The following is an 18,624-nucleotide window of genomic DNA, read 5'->3' on the forward strand; positions in this document are numbered from 1 at the left end:
GATAGAGAGAGATATATATAGAGAGATAGAGAGAGATATATATATATAGAGAGATAGAGAGAGATATATATATATATAGAGAGATAGAGAGAGATATATATATATAGAGAGATAGAGAGAGATATATATATATAGAGAGATAGAGAGAGATATATATATATAGAGAGATAGAGAGAGATATAGAGAGAGATAGAGAGAGATATATAGAGAGAGATAGAGAGAGATATATATAGAGAGATAGAGAGAGATATATATATAGAGAGATAGAGAGAGATATAGAGAGAGATAGAGAGAGATATATATATATATAGAGAGATAGAGAGAGATATATATATAGAGAGATAGAGAGAGATATATATAGAGAGATAGAGAGAGATATATATATATAGAGAGATAGAGAGAGATATATATAGAGAGATAGAGAGAGATATATAGAGAGATAGAGAGAGATATATATATAGAGAGATAGAGAGAGATATAGAGAGATAGAGAGAGATATATATATAGAGAGATAGAGAGATATATATATAGAGAGATAGAGAGAGATAGAGAGAGAGATAGAGAGAGATATATATATATAGAGAGATAGAGAGAGATATATATATATAGAGAGATAGAGAGAGATATATATATATAGAGAGATAGAGAGAGATATATATAGAGAGATAGAGAGAGATATATATATAGAGAGATAGAGAGAGATATATATATAGAGAGATAGAGAGAGATATATATATATAGAGAGATAGAGAGAGATATATATATAGAGAGATAGAGAGAGATATATATATAGAGAGATAGAGAGAGATATATAGAGAGATAGAGAGAGATATATATATATAGAGAGATAGAGAGAGATATAGAGAGAGATAGAGAGAGATATATATATAGAGAGATAGAGAGAGATATATATAGAGAGATAGAGAGAGATAGAGAGAGAGATAGAGAGAGATATATATAGAGAGATAGAGAGAGATATAGAGAGAGATAGAGAGAGATATATATAGAGAGATAGAGAGATATATATATATATATATAGAGAGATAGAGAGAGATATATATATAGAGAGATAGAGAGAGATATATATAGAGAGATAGAGAGAGATATAGAGAGAGATAGAGAGAGATATAGAGAGAGATAGAGAGAGATATATATATATACATATAGGGTTAGAAGAAAGAAAAACGAACTGCAGACTCTTTTCCAAAGTGGATAATTTAATAAGCAGACAAGTGAAAGACACAGTCAGTGTGTGCAGGGCTGGATCTGACGCGTTTCCCGCATGCTCACATGCGCTTCATCAGAGATATATATATATAAAACCCTGGTGAGCCCGAGAGATTGTGCAACTTACACTTAAAGTGAATGTCAATTTTGATGCTAAAGTGCACCTTTTTAAAAATTCGATTAAAAATAGGGGCACTTTAATTCATCAAAATTTACATTTCACTCCAGTTGTGAAAAAAAAAAAAAAAAAAAAAAAAAACTTACCTTTTAATCTTCACAGCAGCCCCAGCTTCCCCCGGTCGTTGCAAGCCGTTTCTGACGTCAGAAATGATGGATAGGTCATCCTCCAATCACGGCTTCCCCCCGGGGGAATCAGTGTCTGATTCAACGCTGTGATTGGAGGAAGCCGGATTCCTCATTTTAGACTCAGGAAGAGGCTTTGCAACGGGTGGAGGAAGCTGGAGCTGCTGTAAAGATTACAAGGTAAGTTTTTTTCTCAACAGGAGTGAAATGTAAATTTTGATGAATTACAGTGCCCCTGTTTTTAATCAAATTTTTAAAAACCGGGCACTTTAGCATCAAAATTGACATTCACTTTAATTGTATGACGAGCTCCAAACTTTATTTACTCCCGACGGGCATCACTAATATACCTCATGCCGACTTTATAGTTAAATTATCATTTGCGTTTAAAAATTGCTTTTCTTATGGAATTTCCAGTAATGGAGATTTTTGGATTTTGACTAGGATAACAGACTGACATCTTCACTATAAAGGGACAAGAAACCCACAAGTTTTCTTTCATGATTCAGACAGAGAATACAATTTTAAACAACTTACCAATGTACTTCTATTGTTTAATTTGCTTCCTTCTCTTGCTATCCTTTGCTGACAGGTTTATCTAGAAAAGTTCAGGAGCAGCAAAGACCCTAGGTTCTAGCAGCTGATTGGTGGCTGCATTATATATATATATATATATATATATATATATATATATATATATATATATATATATATATATATATATATATATATATATATATATATATATATATATATATATATATATATATATATATATATATATATACATACACACACACACACACACACATACAGATTGTCATTGGCTCACCCATTGTTAAGTCAGCAACCAGTAGTGCATTCAACAAAGCATCCCAAGAGAACAAAGAACATTTGGTAATAGGATTAAATTAGAAAGTTGCTTAAAATTGCTGCTCATTCTGAATCATTAAAGAAAAAAAATGTAGGTTTCATATTTGGTTGTTTATGTGAACCAAAAAATAAATAAAAATCATGTCTGAGTATCATTAGCACATACTATTTTTGCACTAACAATAGTGAGAAGAGCTAACAATTGCACAATTAGCAATTAGATGGGAACATAGGAGTATATCACAAGGTGCAGAAAAGCTTCATTCTTTTGTATTAAAAAGCCCCACCCAACACGCTTCATAACATAATGGACAACCCAGCATCCGAAGTGACCTAGAAGGCTGTGAGAGCAAATTAACTTCCCAAAAACATTCTACCTGAGCCACATGTTGTAACACAGACTATCAGGCAGCTTTCCAGAGAATTACCGAATGACTGATGGGAACCCAGCCTTTATCATGCCACTGCCCTGTAAGGAGAAGCCAGGGTGGGATTGTACAGCGAGCCCCTCCCGTGAGATACGTCTTTGCAGAGCATTCTCAGGGTGAGTGTTACAGAACTGACAACTATCCCATAGTCTGGAAAGTACACGCGACTCCCTAACGTGCTTACAAGTTCCTCATTCTTTCATAAGGTAACTGCTTTACTACTTAGTTACTAGGTAACCAATAATCATATAACAAGCACTGACAATATGAACAGTCTCTCTTAACGTCAGTTTTTATATGTTGGAGTTTAAAAAAAAAAAAAAGTTTAGGATTTTATTATGCTGGAAGGTGCATCACTGCCCACCAATAAGGATGTGGGACAGACACAGGTTGATAGTTTCCGAATTAAGCATCTTAAAGGGATATTCTAAAAAAGGTTTTAAAATAATGCACAGACCCCTGCTAACCCTGTGTTTAACCAACACAAAATAGTTAAACACATAGGTAAAAGTTTTACTTGGGCTGTATGCTCTACAGTGCAAAGTGATGCTGAAATGACTATCATTATTTAATGTGACAATATTCATTTAACCCTTTCACACCGTTATGACTTTCCATGCTGTCCATTCACAATGGGCTTTAGTGAGCCGTTTGGCTGTACTGAAGCCATAACGGCTTCCTAACTGGGATTGCGGGCTGGGGAGCGTACCTAGCATCATAGGCACTTCTGACCCAATCTCATAATTGAAATCACACGATCACATGAACGATCGCGTGATTTCGTTTTACTTATTTGTTTACATTGGAACTTTGTTCAGATTTAAGAAATAAGTACTAGCAAGAAGGGGTTAAAAAAAAAAGTGTTAAACATATTATTGCATTTTACTCAACATAGTAAGAATTGTTATTTAACCACGTGTTCACTGAAGGAGCCCAACAGTGTACAAACATCTGCTGTGTGAACTATGTGCTAGTGTATGCTCAAATACTGTGAAAAATTATTTACCAGATGCCAAAGGTCGTATCCACTCTTTGCTGTTTAGGTCGAGCCTCCAGAGGTCATTGAAGGCAGCATTGCAGCTACTCTGTGTGCAGCCCCCGAACACATACATGGATTGGTTGGAGTCATAGTAGCACGCACCTGTAAAGAAATGAAAACAGGAAGTGCTGTTTGCAAGTATACTAAACATAAAGACAAAACCACCAAGATGTGTTCAAAAGGGGGGCGTCTAAATACCAAATCAATAGTAAAACACCAGGAAAATATCTAATGGTAATCTGTATAACAAATAAACAAAAGAAGGCAGAACTATATAACATAAGTCCAAATGTGAGTAATATGAATCTTCAAGAAGAAACGGTCAGATATGACAGATACTTAGCACAATTAAAGCTTTTTTTAACTTGGGCGTATTCCGACTTGTCCTGTGTCTTCAGCATTTGCGGATCCGAGCGCTAAGTATGCTGTACTTTATCAGATTCCAGTCAGCTGGGGACAGAGCACAGCTTGCATTTACTGCAGTGCACTGTGTATTGGTGCCATCCAAATTCAGAGTTTGCCATTAGTTGTGTGTTTACCTATTATAATGATACAAGATTACACTATGTGGCGCCCCTTGTTTTCGTTTATATCTTCTAGAAATAGATGTCTGCTGATGAAGGTTATCTATCCTCTATTAGAAGTTCACAATGCCAAGTCATTTTGTTACAATGCTTTTAACCAATTAAAAGTACAGATGTTGGGTTTGATAAAAGTATATATAAAAGGTTTTGCCAATAACAAGTTTGTGCTGTGTACTCTCGTCTCTACCTGTAAGTTTGTTAAAAAAATACTCAATGTAACTAAACTCATCGCAGTTTCATCAAATTTTTAAAGTCATATGAAACCCAAAATGTTTTTTTGTGATTCAGAGCAGAGTTTAAAAAAATAAGTTTTAAATAGGGTTGAACCAATACCATTCTTTTAAGACCGAGTACAAGTACTGATACTTTTTTTTTTTTTTTTAAATACTCGCCAATACCAATTACAGATACTTTTTTGTCATGTGACAGTGTTCCAAGCACAATACAGACTTAATGATTTAAGATAGCTTCTTTATAATTATGAAGAACTATCTCAAGACATTATGAAATAATAAAACCGTTTTATTTGCTTGTTGTCACAAAGTTGTAAAAATTTCACAAAACAATAAATAAATGTAATATCACAACCAACCAAAAATGCAATACAGTAAAAAAAATATAACAGTGCGCTGTTTAAACATGGGGAACAACACTATGGGCTAGATTAAATTTGACTGGTAAGCTTTACCAATGCTCTCATTGCATGTCCAACTCCATTAAAGTCTATGGAGTTGGAAATGTCAACAGAGCATTGGTAAAGCTTACATATCAAATGTAATCTAAATCTAGTCCTATTATTGTAAGATGTGTGTTCATAGGAATTAACTTAATGTTTTCCTATGAACACTCTTCCTGCAATTATATAAGCTAAGGGTGTTCCTCTGAGTAAAGTATGTTTTGAGCATAATTGTGCAAGATAATAACTAGCAGTATAACGGGCAATCTAGCAATTATAATACTTTTTCAAAATTGGTGGCAAGTTCTTTTTCAGGAACAGAAGCATCTCTGTATGTTCAGCTATAAGTCTGTTTCTGCTATCAGTAAGGATGTTTGACGCTAAGCTGAACAGTCTTACTTTCAGCACTATTGCATGGGGCAGAAAAATCATTTAGGGCCATTTTAGCCTGAGCTTGAAATCTTAGTTTATTAACTGCCCAGTACTTCATGGGTCTGTCTGAACAATGTACAGTGGTCTCTCCTAAAATAATACAAATAACAATAATTTGTATTGGCAGAAGAGAAGTAAAATGAAATGGGAACATGCAGTTTGAAAAAAATGCCACAAGATGGCGTATGGTTAAGAAGTGGAGGTATTGGTTTAAGTATCGATGCATTTGCATGAGTACAAGTACTGATGCAAATATTTGGTATAGGCACTGATACCGATACTAGTATCGGTGCAACCCTAGTTTTAAATGTACTTGTATTATCAAATTTGCTTTGTTACCCTGGTATTCATTCTTGGAGATAACTAGGTAGGTGTCTAGAGCACTACATGGCAGGAAATTGTGCTGCCATCTAGTGCTCTTGCAAATGGATGACATTCTTACAAAACCGCTGCCATATAGTGCTGCAGACACGTGCACGTGTCTGTTTTTAACAAAAGATATCAAGAGAATGAAGAAAATTTGATAGCAGAAGCAAATTAGAAAGTTGTTTAATAAATATTGCATGCTCTATCTTAATCATGAAAAACAATTTGGGTTTCATGTCACAAAAGTGTCGCAGATCAAGTTTGGTCAACACATTTCTTTTTCTTTTTTTACGATTAAAAATATTGGTTGGGGTTTCCCTTGCTGCAGGTTGCAGCACAGTACTATCTTTACACAAAGTATAATTTGGTATTATTCCACTCAATGGTCACTAAAGTTTTAATACAACAAAGGTGCAATTTCTCTGCAGAGAGTTTCTGGTAAGTCCTCCACTGACCAATTTAACACTTGAGCTTTGTGGTGTTACTTTTACTTTCTAAAAAATCCAAACCTCCATAACGAAAAAAAGGAGGAATGGAGCCTGAATTAGAAGGTCCTTCCTCAGAGGTAACCTCCCAGGAGGAAGAGATGACACCTGTACTAGATCCGCAAACCAGATCCTGCAAGGCCATGCAGGAGCTATAAGAATTACTGATGCTCTCTCCGGATTGATATGAGCAATGACTCGTGGAAGGAGAGCAAACAGAGAAAACCGGTACGCCAGATAGAAGATCCAAGGAACCGCTAGAGCATCTATCAGAGCGGCCTGAGGATCTCTTGACCTTGAACCGTACTTTGAAAGCTTGGCGTTTTTACGAGACGCCATCAGATCTAACTCTGGAACCCCCCACCTGAGGGTTATCAGAGAACACTTCCGGATGGAGAGCCCACTCCCTAGAAAGAAAAGTCTGTCTGCTCAGAAAACCCGCCTGCCAGTTGTCCACTCCTGGAATGTGGATGACAGATAGGAGTCTATCATGAGCTTCCGCCCACTGCAAAAAGCGAGTCACCTCCTTCATAGCCAAGGAACTCTGAGTTCCTCCCTGGTGGTTGATGTAAGCCACTGAGGTCATGTCTTACTAATCTGATAAACCGGACTAAAGAATTCTAAGATGTTTATGGGAAGAGAGGACTCGTCCCGAGTCCACAGGCCCTGAGCTTTTAAAGAGTCCCAAACTGCTCCCCCAGCCTAACAGGCTGGCGTCCATGGTCACTATAACCCAGCAGGGTCTCAGGAAGTATGTTCCCCGAGAGAGACGGTCCTGAGAAATCCACCACAAGAGAAAGTCTCTTGTTAGGGGATCCAGATCTATCCGCTGCGATAGATCTGAATGGTCTCCGTTCCATTGGCTGAGCATGCAGCGTTGTAGAGGTCTCAGATAGAACCAAGCAAAAGGAATGATGTCCATGGAAAAAACCATTAGACCAATTAACCTCCATGCATTGAGCCACCGAAGGGCGATAGACTGGGGAAAAAGGCACAAAGTGAGAAGTTTGGATTTTCAGACATCCGTCAGGAAAATCGACATAGAATCTATGATTGCCCCTAAGAAACACACCCTTGTAGCTAGAATAAGGGAGCTCTTTTTCCAGATTCATTCTCCATCCGTGGTAACGTAGAAAAGACAAAAACATCTCTGTATGAGATTTTGCTAGTTGAAAAAAAGTCTAGGTAAGGTGCTACCGCAACTCTGTGAGACATGACCACTGCCAGAAGAGCCCCCAGAATCTTTGTGAATATTCTGGGAGCTATGGCAAGTCCAAAAAGAAGTGAAACAAATTGGAAGTGCTTGTCGAGAAAAGCGAACCTCAGGAACTGGTGATGATCCCTATGAATGGGAACATGAAGATACGCGTCCTTCAGGTCTATGGTCGTCATAAACTGCCCCTCTTGGACAAAGGAAGAATGGAACGAATTGTTTCCATTTTGAAAAAAACGGAACCCCTATGGAATTTGTTGAGACATTTTAGGTCTAAAATGGGACGAAAAGTTCTCTCCTTTGTGGGAACCACATATAGATTTGAATAAAATACTTGACCCTGTTCCCTTACAGGAACTCGAACAATCACTCCCAGAGAGGAAAGGTCCTTTAAACAGTTTAAGAAGGCCTCTCTTTTACCTGGTATGCAGAGAATATTGAGAGGATGAATCTGCCCCTGGGAGGACAAGTCTTGAATCCTATTCTGCAACCCTGTGATACTATGTCCACGGCCCAAGGATCGGGGACATTGCGTACCCAAGCTTGTCGAAAAATGAAAGCCTAACCCCCACTTGATCCAACCACAGATCGGGGGGCGGAACCTTCATGCTGATTTAGTATCAGATGAAGGCTTTGATTGCTTTCCCTTATTCCAAGGCTGGCTGGACCTCCAGGAGGACTTGGACTGCTCCGGTTTAGAAGAGGAAGAGGGAGACTGTCCTATGAAATTACGAAAGGAACGAAAATTAGAATTGTGGTGACCCTTAGGTCTATTTTTCTTGTCCTGAGGTAGGAAATACCCCTTTCCACCTGTAATCTCAGAAATGATCTCCACCAGACCAGGACCAAAAAGAGTCTTACTCTTATATGGTAAAGATAGAAGCTTGGACTTGAAAGTTACATCAGCTGACCAAAATTTTAGCCACAGAGCTCTGTGAGCTAGAACAGCGAAGCTAGACATCTTGGCTCCCAGTCTAATGACTTGCATGTTGGCCTCAGAAATAAAATAATTAGCCAGTTTAAGAGCCTTGATCCTATCTTGGATCTCTTCTATATCAGTTTCCTTTAACACCATATCTTGTGATTCTATGCCTCTCTCAGTTGGAGTACCGCAAGGCTCTGTCTTGGGCCCTTTGCTTTTCACTCTCTATACATCCTTGGAATGTATAGCCTTGGAAAACTTATAGCCTCCTTTGGATTCCAGTACCACTTATATGCCGATGATACCCAAATGTATCTTTCCTCTCCTGATATCTCTCCCTCTTTACTCAACAAGATTTCTGACTGCCTCTCTGCAATTTCCTCTCGGATGTCTTCACATTACCTCCAACTCAATCTGTCCAAAACTGAGCTGCTTCTTATCCCCCCCCCCTCTTCGAGACATCCAACACCTGTCATTTCTTTGACGGTTGGAGACTCTATTCTCAACACCTCACCCCAGACCTGCTGTCTAGGGGTCACACGACTCAGAACTCACATTCAACCCACATATACAAGCGCTTACCAAATCCTGTCGTTTGCACCTACGCAACATTTCCAGAATTCGTCCGTTCCTTACTCAAAAAACTACAAAAATACGTATTCATTCCCTCATTTTGTCACGCATTGATTATTGCAATCTACTCCTAAATGGCCTTCCAAAACACTGCCTCGCCTCCCTCCAATCTATTATGAATGCTTCTGCTAGACTCATCCACCTAAGTCACCGATCTACATCAGCTGCTCCGCCAATCTCTACACTGGCTCCCCATAAACTCGAGAATACAATTTAAAGTATTAACCCTAACTTACAAATCACTCAACAGTCTCTCATTGTGAAATATTCCCCATGCCGTCCTCTGATCAACCTCTGACCTACGTCTCTACGCCCCATCCCCGCCTCCAAGACTTTACACATGCTGCTCCTGTCCTCTGGAACTCTCTACCCTGATCCATAAGACTGTCACCAACCTTTAATAGCTTCAGACGCTCCTTGAAAACCCACCTATTCAGAGAGGCTTACTATCTCTCCTCTATCTCTCATCCTAACCAAACTAAACTAATACATGAACTGCCTGACTCACTGCTGCAACTACAACCAATGTAACAAGCTACCCCAACCCGATGTCTCTGCACCCTAAACCTATAGACTGAGCTCTCCGGAGCAGGGCCCTCTTCCTCCTGTACTAGATTTGTTTAGTTATGTATGTTATCACAAATCTTTGTCATTGTATACCCCCTATCATTGTACCTAGCGCTATGGAATTTGGCGGCGCTATAAAAAAAAAATATATAATAATAATAAATAATAATAAGAGGTCTCTTCTAAAATCAGCTCAGACAAGGCATCACACCAATGAGATGCTGCGCTTGCAACTGTAGCAATACTTGCAGCAGGTTGCCACTATAATCCCTGATGAATGTACATTTTCATTAAGTAAGCTTCTAGCTTCTTATCCATGGGATCCTTGAAAGAACAGCTATCCTCTATAGGAATCGTAGTTCTTTTGTCTAAAGTAGAGATAGCTCCTTCCACCTTAGGCACAGTACGCCACAAATCACTAGAAGAGTCAGAAACAGGAAACATCTTTTTAAAAAAAGGGGAAGGGGAAAAAGGAATCCCTGGCTTATCCCACTCCTGTGCTATAATTTCCGACATACGATCAGGAACTGGAAATACTTCCACAGAAGGAGGAACATCATAATATTTATTAAAGGGACACTGAACCCAAAATTTATTTCGTGATTCAGACAGAGCAGGAAATTTTAAGCAACTTTCTAATTTACTCCTATTATCAAATTTTCTTTATTCTCTTGGTATCTTTATTTGAAATGCAAGAATGTAAGTTTAGATGCCGGACCATTTGTGTGAACAACTTGGGTTGTCCTTGCTGATTGGTGGATACATTCATCCAACAAAAATGTGCTGTCCAGAGTTCTGAACAAAAAAAAAAAAAAAAAAAGCTTAGATGTTAGATGCCTTTTTCAAATAAAGATAGCAAGAGAACGAAGAAAAGTTGATAGAAGTAAATTAGAAAGTTGCTTAAAATTGCATGCTCTATCTGAATCATGAAAGAAAAAAAAAAGTAAATTTATTCTTACCTGATAATTTTGTTTCTTTTACGATATGATGAGTCCACGGATTTCATCCTTACTTGTGGGATATCACCTCCTGGTCAGCAGGAGGAGACAAAGAGCACCACAGCAGAGCTGTATATATAGCTCCTCCCTTCCCTCCCACTCCAGTCTTTCGACCGAAGTTAGGAAGAGAAAGGAAAAGCCAAGGTGCAGAGGTGACTGAAGTTTAACAAAACTTAAAGACCTGTCTTAGAAAAACAGGGTGGGCCGTGGACTCATTGTTTCATAAAAGAAACAAATTTATCAGGTAAGAATAAATTTCCCTTTCTTTTACAAGATACAATGAGTCCACGGATTTCATCCTTACTTGTGGGATACAATACCAAACCTATAGTACACGGATGAAAAGGGAGGGACAAGACAGGGAACATAAACGGAACGCACCACTGCTTGAAGAACTTTGCTCCCAAAAACAGGAAAAAGTATCAAATTTGGAAAATTTGGAAAAAGTGTGAAGAGACGACCAAGTTGCAGCTTTGCAAATCTGTTCAACAGAAGCATCATTTTTGAATGCCCATGAGGAAGCCACAGCCCTAGTGGAATGAGCCGTAATTCGCTCAGGAGGCTGCTGTCCAGCAGTCTCATATGCAAAACGGATGATACTCTTCAGCCAAAAGGAAAGAGGCAGCCGTAGCTTTCTGACCCCTACGTTTTCCAGAAAACACAACAAACAGGGAAGACGATTGAGGAAAATCCTTAGTTGCCTGTAAGTAAAACTTCAAGGCACGGACCACGTCCAAATTATGTTAACAGTCGCTCCTTCTTAGAAGAAGGATTAGGACACAAGAAAGGAACAACAATTTCCTGATTAATATTTTTATTTGAAACAACCTTAGGAAGAAAACCAAGTTTGGTACGTAAGACCACCTTATCTGAATGAAAAATAAGATAAAGAGAATTACATTGTAATGCCGAAAGCTCAGATACTCCGCGAGCAGAAGAAATAGCAACCAAAAATAAAACCTTCCAAGATAATAACTTAATATCTATGGAATGCATAGGTTCAAACGGAACCCCTTGAAAAACATTAAGAACTAAATTCAAACTCCAAGGAGGAGCAATTGGTCTAAACACAGGCCGATTCTAGTCAGAGCCTGACAAAAGGATTGAACATCTGGAACATCTGCCAGACGCTTGTGTAACAAAATAGACAAAGCAGAAATCTGTTTCTTTAAGGAACTAGCTGACAACCCTTTCTTCAATCCGTCCATGAGTAGCCTTTGGATTTGCACCAATAAAGATATTTACGCCATATCTTATGGTACATTTTTCTAGTAACAGGCTTACGTGCCTGAATCAAGGAATCTATGACCAAATCAAAAAAACCTTGCTTAGATAAGATTAAGCATTCAATCTCCAAGCAGTTAGCTGCAGAGAAACTAGATTCAGATGATGGAAGGGCCCCTGAATTAGGTCTTTCCTCAATGGAAGCGTCCACGGTGGCTGAGACCAGATCAGCGTACCAAGTCCTGCGAGGCCACGCAGGAGCAATGAGGATCACCAAAGCCCTCTCCTGTTTGACTCGAGCAATCACCCGGGGAAGGAGAGCAAATGGAGGGAACACATAAGCTAGGCTGAAAGACCAAGGCATCTATCAGCTCGGCCTGGGGATCCCTGGACCTGGATCCGTATCTCGGAAGCTTGGCATCTGCCGAGACACCATAAGATTCAACTCCGGCCTGCCCCATCTGAGAATCAGGTTGGCAAATACCTCCGGATGAAGTTCCCATTCTCCCGGATGAAATGTCTGTCTGCTCAGGAAATCCGCTTCCCAGTTTTCCACACCTGGGATGTGGATCACCAACAGATAACAAGAATGAGACTCCGCCCACTGAATTATCTTGGCAATTTCTGTCATCGCTAAGTAAATCCTTGTTCCTCCCTGATGATTGATGTAAGCTACAGTCATAATGTTGTCCGACTGGAATCTGATGAATTCTGCCGAAGCCAACTGAGGCCAAGCCTGAAGCGCATTGAATATCGCTCTCAATTCTAGGATAGTGATGGGAAGTAGAGACTCCGTTCGAGTCCATACACCCTGGGCCCTCAGGGAGTTCCAGACTGCTCCCCATCCTAACAGACTGGCATTCGTTGTCACCATCACCCACGAGGGTCTGCGGAAGCATGTCCCCTGGGATAGATGATCCAGCGACAACCACCATAGAAGAGAGTCCCTTGTCTCCTATCTAGATCTATTTGAGGAGACAGATTTGTAGTATCTCCATTCCACTGTCTGAGCATGTTCAGTTGCAGAGGTCAGAGATGAAACCGAGCAAATTGAATGATGTCCATTGCCGCTACCATCAGTCTAATTACCTCCATGCACTCAGCCACTGACGGCCGAGGATTGGACTGAAGTGCTCGGCATGTGTTCAGAATCTTTAATCTTCTGACCTCCGTCAAAAAGATTTTCATGGATAAAGTCGATTAGAGTTCCCAAGAAGGGAATCCTTGTCTGTGGAACTAGCTAACTCTTTTCCAGATTTACCTTCCACCCATGAGCCCTCAGGAAGGATAGAACAATGTCGGTATTAGACTTTGCCAGTTGATAAGACGACACCTGGATCAGAATATCGTCCAGATAAGGCGCCACTGCAATGCCCAGCGGTCTTAGAACCGCCAGCAGAGTCCCCAGAACCTTTGTGAAAATTCTGGGTGCCGTGCCCAGACCGAAAGGCAGGGCCACGAACTGAAAATTTTTGTCCAGAAAGGCAAACCTCAGGAACTTTTAATGATCTCTGTGGATAGGAACATGAAGATATGCATCCTTTAAATCCACGGTAGTCATAAATTGACCCTCCTGGATCAATGGAAGAATGGTACGAAGAGTTTACATCTTGAAAGATGGAACTCTGAGAAACTTGTTTAGACTCTTGAGATCCAAGATAGGTCTGAAAGTTCCCTCTTTTTTGGGAACGACGAACAGATTTGAATAAAACCTCTGTCCCTGAATTGGAACGGGACAAATTACTCCCATGGAAGAGAGGTCTCTTACAAAGCGTAAGAACGCCTCTCTCTTTATCTGGTCTACAGACAATCGAGAAAGAAGAAATCTTCCTCTGGGAAAAGAATTTCTGAATTCCAGCTTGTATCCTTGAGACACTATTTCTAATGCCCAGGGATCCTGAACATCTCTTATCCAAGCCTGGATGAAGAAAGACAGTCTGCCCCCTACTAGATCCGGTCCCGGTTTGGGGGCCAACCCTTCATGCTGACTTGGGAACAGCAGCAAGTTTTTTGGATTGTTTACCCTTGTTCCAAGACTGATTTGGTCTCCAGGTAGATTTGGATTGCGAATAGTTACCTTCCTGTTTAGAAGAGGAGGAAGCGGGGGTTCCCTTAAAGTTTCGAAAGGCACGAAAATTACTCTGTCTACCCCTCAGTTTGGATTTCTTATCCTGAGGAAGGGAATGACCCTTACCTCCCGTGATGTCAGAAATAATCTCCTTCAAGTCAGGCCGAACAGGGTCTTCCACTTGAAAGGAATAGCCAAAAGTTTAGACTTAGATGACATCCGCAGACAAAGATTTTAACCATAAAGCTCTGCGTGCTAAAATGGAAAATCCTGAACTCTTAGCCGCCAATTTGGTAATCTGAAAGGAAGCATCTGTAATAAAAGAATTAGCTAACTTAAGAGCTTTAATTCTATCCTGTATCTCTTCCAAAGAAGTCTCAGTTTTAAGAGACTCTTCTAAAGCATCACACCAATAAGCAGCCGCAGTCGTAACCAACAATGCAGGCCGCTGGTTGCAACAGCAATGCCTGATGAACATATTTTCTAAGAATATATTGATAGTGTGTGATAGTATGGATTGGTAATTACCGTATTTACTCAGGTGATGCGTCATTGGGATATTGATTAAGATTAATAATTAAATTGGTTAAATCTTACCATATATCATTATCTGTATTGACATATATAGGAATTTCTCTTATCTTATTGGAAATAATATGGACTAGTAATCCTTGTACTGATTGAGTTATTATAGAATTAGGATTTCTATCCCTACTGATGGTATAGCTATATAACATGTAATAAAAATACATAAAGATTAAGAAATGTTCTTTCATAAACTAGCCCCCTATCTTTCTCTTTGCTAATTTACTCCAAGAAATTACAATCATCGAATAATGTGTCTTTTCTTAGCATTGATTTTATCTTCCTCCCTTATTTGTCTAGCCTAAGTGCTAGAATGAGTTGAGCTTAGCTATAGGTATTTCATATTAAAAATTACATACAGTTTTATACTTTAATTATGATCATGTATATAATAATTAATAATTTATATTTAGTTATTAATATGTTTATATCTATTGTTTTCATTATTTCTTACTTTTTAATCATTTTGCATTTATTATATTTATTTGATTTTGTCTATTTTGCCTTACTTCATATTTCTGATTTTTATTATTATTTTTATTTGCTATTGTTTTTATGTTGTATTTTATTTATGTATATATATATGCTTGATCTTACTTTATGTAACTAACATAACAACATATAATTACATTCCCTGTGCATTTGTTTGATATAAGCTGTTTTGCATTTAGGGGGTGTATAACCTTTAGACAATTTTCATTGGTGTAACTCAGCTTAAAAAGGTGTTCACCTGTGGTGGATAATCACCTCTGATGAAGCGCAGGTACGCCTGCGCGAAACATGTCAGGTGTTCTGATGTCTGACTTTGTCTAATACTTGTGGAGAAATAAACTTCTTGACTACAACAGCACTTTGATTGCCCGTGCAGTGTTTGCTTTTAATTACACTATTTTTTTAAGAAGACCCTCCAACTTCTTATCCATAGGGTCCTTAAAAGCACAACTATCCTCGATAGGGATAGTAGTTCGTTTAGCCAAGGTTAAAATAGCCCCCCCCACCTTAGGGACCGTCTGCCAAGAATCCCTAATGGCGTCAGCTATAGGGTACATTTTCTTGAAAATGGGAGAAGGGGAGAATGGAATACCCGGTCTCTCCCATTCCTTAGCAATAATTTCTGAAGTTCTCTTAGGAACAGGAAAAACATCAGAATAAGAAGGGACCTCCAAATATCTGTCCAACTTACTCAATTTCTCTGGAGGAACCACAATTGAATCACAATCATCCAGAGTCACCAAAACTTCCCGTAGCAACAGGCGGAGGTGTTCAAGCTTAAATCTGAAAGACATTAAATCCGAATCCGTCAGAGGTAAGCCACTTCCTGAGTCAGAAAGTTCACCCTCTGATAAAACCTCCATACCCTCAAATTCAGAGACCTGGGAGGGAACATCGGAGATTGCCATCAAAAGCATAAGAAGTTGCATTAACCATGTGGTTATCCTTCCTACTGCGTTTGCCTTGGAGTACGAGAAAGGCAGATAACGCCTCAGAAAGAGTAGATTACATAACTGCAGCTATGTCCTGCAGTGTGATAGCAGCAGAAGCCGCTGAGGAACTTGGAGCCGCCTGAGCGGGCATTAAGGGCTGTGACTCTTGGGGAGAAAGAAAGAAAAATTTGGATTCAGTATGCCTTTAAGGTGTTTATTATTTTTATTATGTACAGCAGAAAAGTTGTCCAAATATGAATAATAGTTCACCTTGAAATAATTTCATAATTATCTATGCATTTCTAATGGTGCAACACCAAATCAATCATTTTCTGATATAATTGTAAAACTAATCTGAAAGCTTATTCTAAAAATGAAACCTCATCTGTTTGTAAATACTGAGATTATAACAAACTAAGAATTGGTCTTTATGTAGAAGACCATGATTTATATCACGTCTTACCAACTTGAGATTTATATCACGTTTTACTGACTAGAGATTTATATCAAATCCACCCAAGTTTAAATGCCATTTTACATTACATTTCAGTGAACACTCAAGAATGTTCTTGATCGTTCCATTTCCCTTACTTAAAGGGACACTAAACGTTTGCAAACACTTCTCTTAATTCGATTTATACATCTTTTATATCCATATTTGTAATAGGCTTTGCGTGTCAGATTACCGTTCACTGAATATTTACTTTCAAAAATATATTGAATTCCAAACCCACTGTTATAATATGTAGTTTGAATACCGAATCATTCACAATAACCTGAGTTATCAATATGGGCGATTTTCCCCGTACTGCGCATCCAACACTTCATCCTATACGTCACCGTACTCTGAACAAGCAGATTCTGGTTAGGTGTATTCAAAGTGGCAATCTGCGCATGCGCAAAACACAGGATTCTATTGCGCATGCGCCGGGTGACGCAACAATGCCTTAATGATATGCACGAAGACGCTTTGTGATTGGAGACATGAATTTGCATTGCAGGCACCGTTAAAGGTGCAAACAAAATAGAAAAAAGGAGCACGAGCAGCAGATCTATGCACAAAGAATTTATTTACAGACAGTAAACATAGCGCATTGGCGCTCTGAGTGAAGAAAAACAAACACGTTTGTCAAACAATATACAAAACGGTGAGAGGGGAGAAAAACCCCCCCGGGGTAAATACTGACAAAACAAGGAGACTAGCTAGTAGGAAAACAGGTATACGCGTTTCAGCTTACAGCCTTACTCATTACCTGACTAAAACACAGTGAGGTGAACTTAAAAAAACAGTAGCTAGTCATCCCATTGGTGGATGGGAACACTCCCCCCAAATGATCCTCCAATGGGTGTTTAGTTACGTAGCCAAAGACACCTGGGGACGCACAGGGTTACACACTAAATACAGCATACTGTGAATACACTTGGAACAGAATAAGAATACAATTGAAACAAGAAAGGAATGATAATAATAAGTGCTGCATAATTAATAAACGATAATAAACGATAGAAGAAAATAAGCTGTGCCCGTGCATGATATACAGTTTAATCCTATAATTACAAAACAATTTCAGTGATCAAAGTAGAAGAAATGTGTTCAGTACAGCCGAGGGCAGAACAGATAGCTCCGGACCCAGCTGGACACACCTATAGTGCTGGGACGCTGTTTCATAATGGCTGAAATGAAAACACAAATGATATAAGCACGGGATAACAATCGTTTACATCTAAAGACTAGCAACCAATATATAAAGATTAATATCGCTGAGATATATTCAGTACGCAATGTGTACACATACTGGACCTTGAGATATATCAATAACAGCAATAGTAATAATAATAATAGTACTGCAGTTAACCCTTAGCAGAAGTAAAGTTGATGCGGAGTCTACTAATACATAGGATCATTAACATATGTATTTCATGTCACACCGGACCATAGGTGGCTTCACTATTAGAAAGAACCCCATTTACACTAGAGAAATAAGTCCATAGTGCACACCTGAGTCCCAAGGACCTGATAGGTTAGACTAGGGAGTCCTGAGATAGTAGGCTACTACGCTCCTAAAGTGGCGTGGAAAGACTACATATAGTTAATGTGTGCAAGGCGAACCGGGTGGGGGAGAGAGGGTCGGCTCTACCAGAAATTGATGAGGTCATATTCCGAGTTTAGGCCCCCTGGAACTCTTGTCTTGAGTTTGAAAATCCAGAAGGCCTCCCTCTCCCCCAGTCTGTGGACCCTGTCGACTCCCCCCTTACAGGGAGCCACCCTCTCAATAATGGTCCAAGAGAAGGAACTAGTGTCTTTCTGGTGTATCCCCGCAAAATGTTGAATCAATGCTGTGGTGAGTACCCCCGCCCTAATGTCACTGAGGTGCTCCTTAATACGGGTTCTAGCTTCTCTTGTCGTGAGGCCTACATATTGGAGGGAGCACTCCCTACAAGAGATCAAATAAACCACATATGTAGACCTACAGTTGAGGCAAGAATCTATCATGAAATTCTGACCTGTCATTAGTGAGATAAACCGGTCACCAGGGGCCAGCTTCTCACAAGCCACACATGTGCGATGGTGGCAGT

The 18,624-nt window shown here is 39.3% G+C and overlaps 1 protein-coding gene across 1 annotated transcript in view; it reads right to left on the minus strand.

Annotated features, from left to right (window-relative positions):
- FBXO42 (F-box protein 42) overlaps window positions 1–18,624 on the minus strand; it is a 114,678-nt gene that overhangs the window by 57,835 nt on the left and 38,219 nt on the right. Inside the window, exon 4 of the mRNA XM_053690258.1 lies at window positions 3,838–3,972. Within this exon, the coding sequence (XP_053546233.1) occupies window positions 3,838–3,972 (135 nt within the window). The remainder of the gene's footprint in view (window positions 1–3,837; window positions 3,973–18,624) is intronic.

The sequence above is a fragment of the Bombina bombina genome, chromosome 8 (assembly GCF_027579735.1).
Source record: "Bombina bombina isolate aBomBom1 chromosome 8, aBomBom1.pri, whole genome shotgun sequence".
Taxonomy (NCBI): domain Eukaryota; kingdom Metazoa; phylum Chordata; class Amphibia; order Anura; family Bombinatoridae; genus Bombina; species Bombina bombina.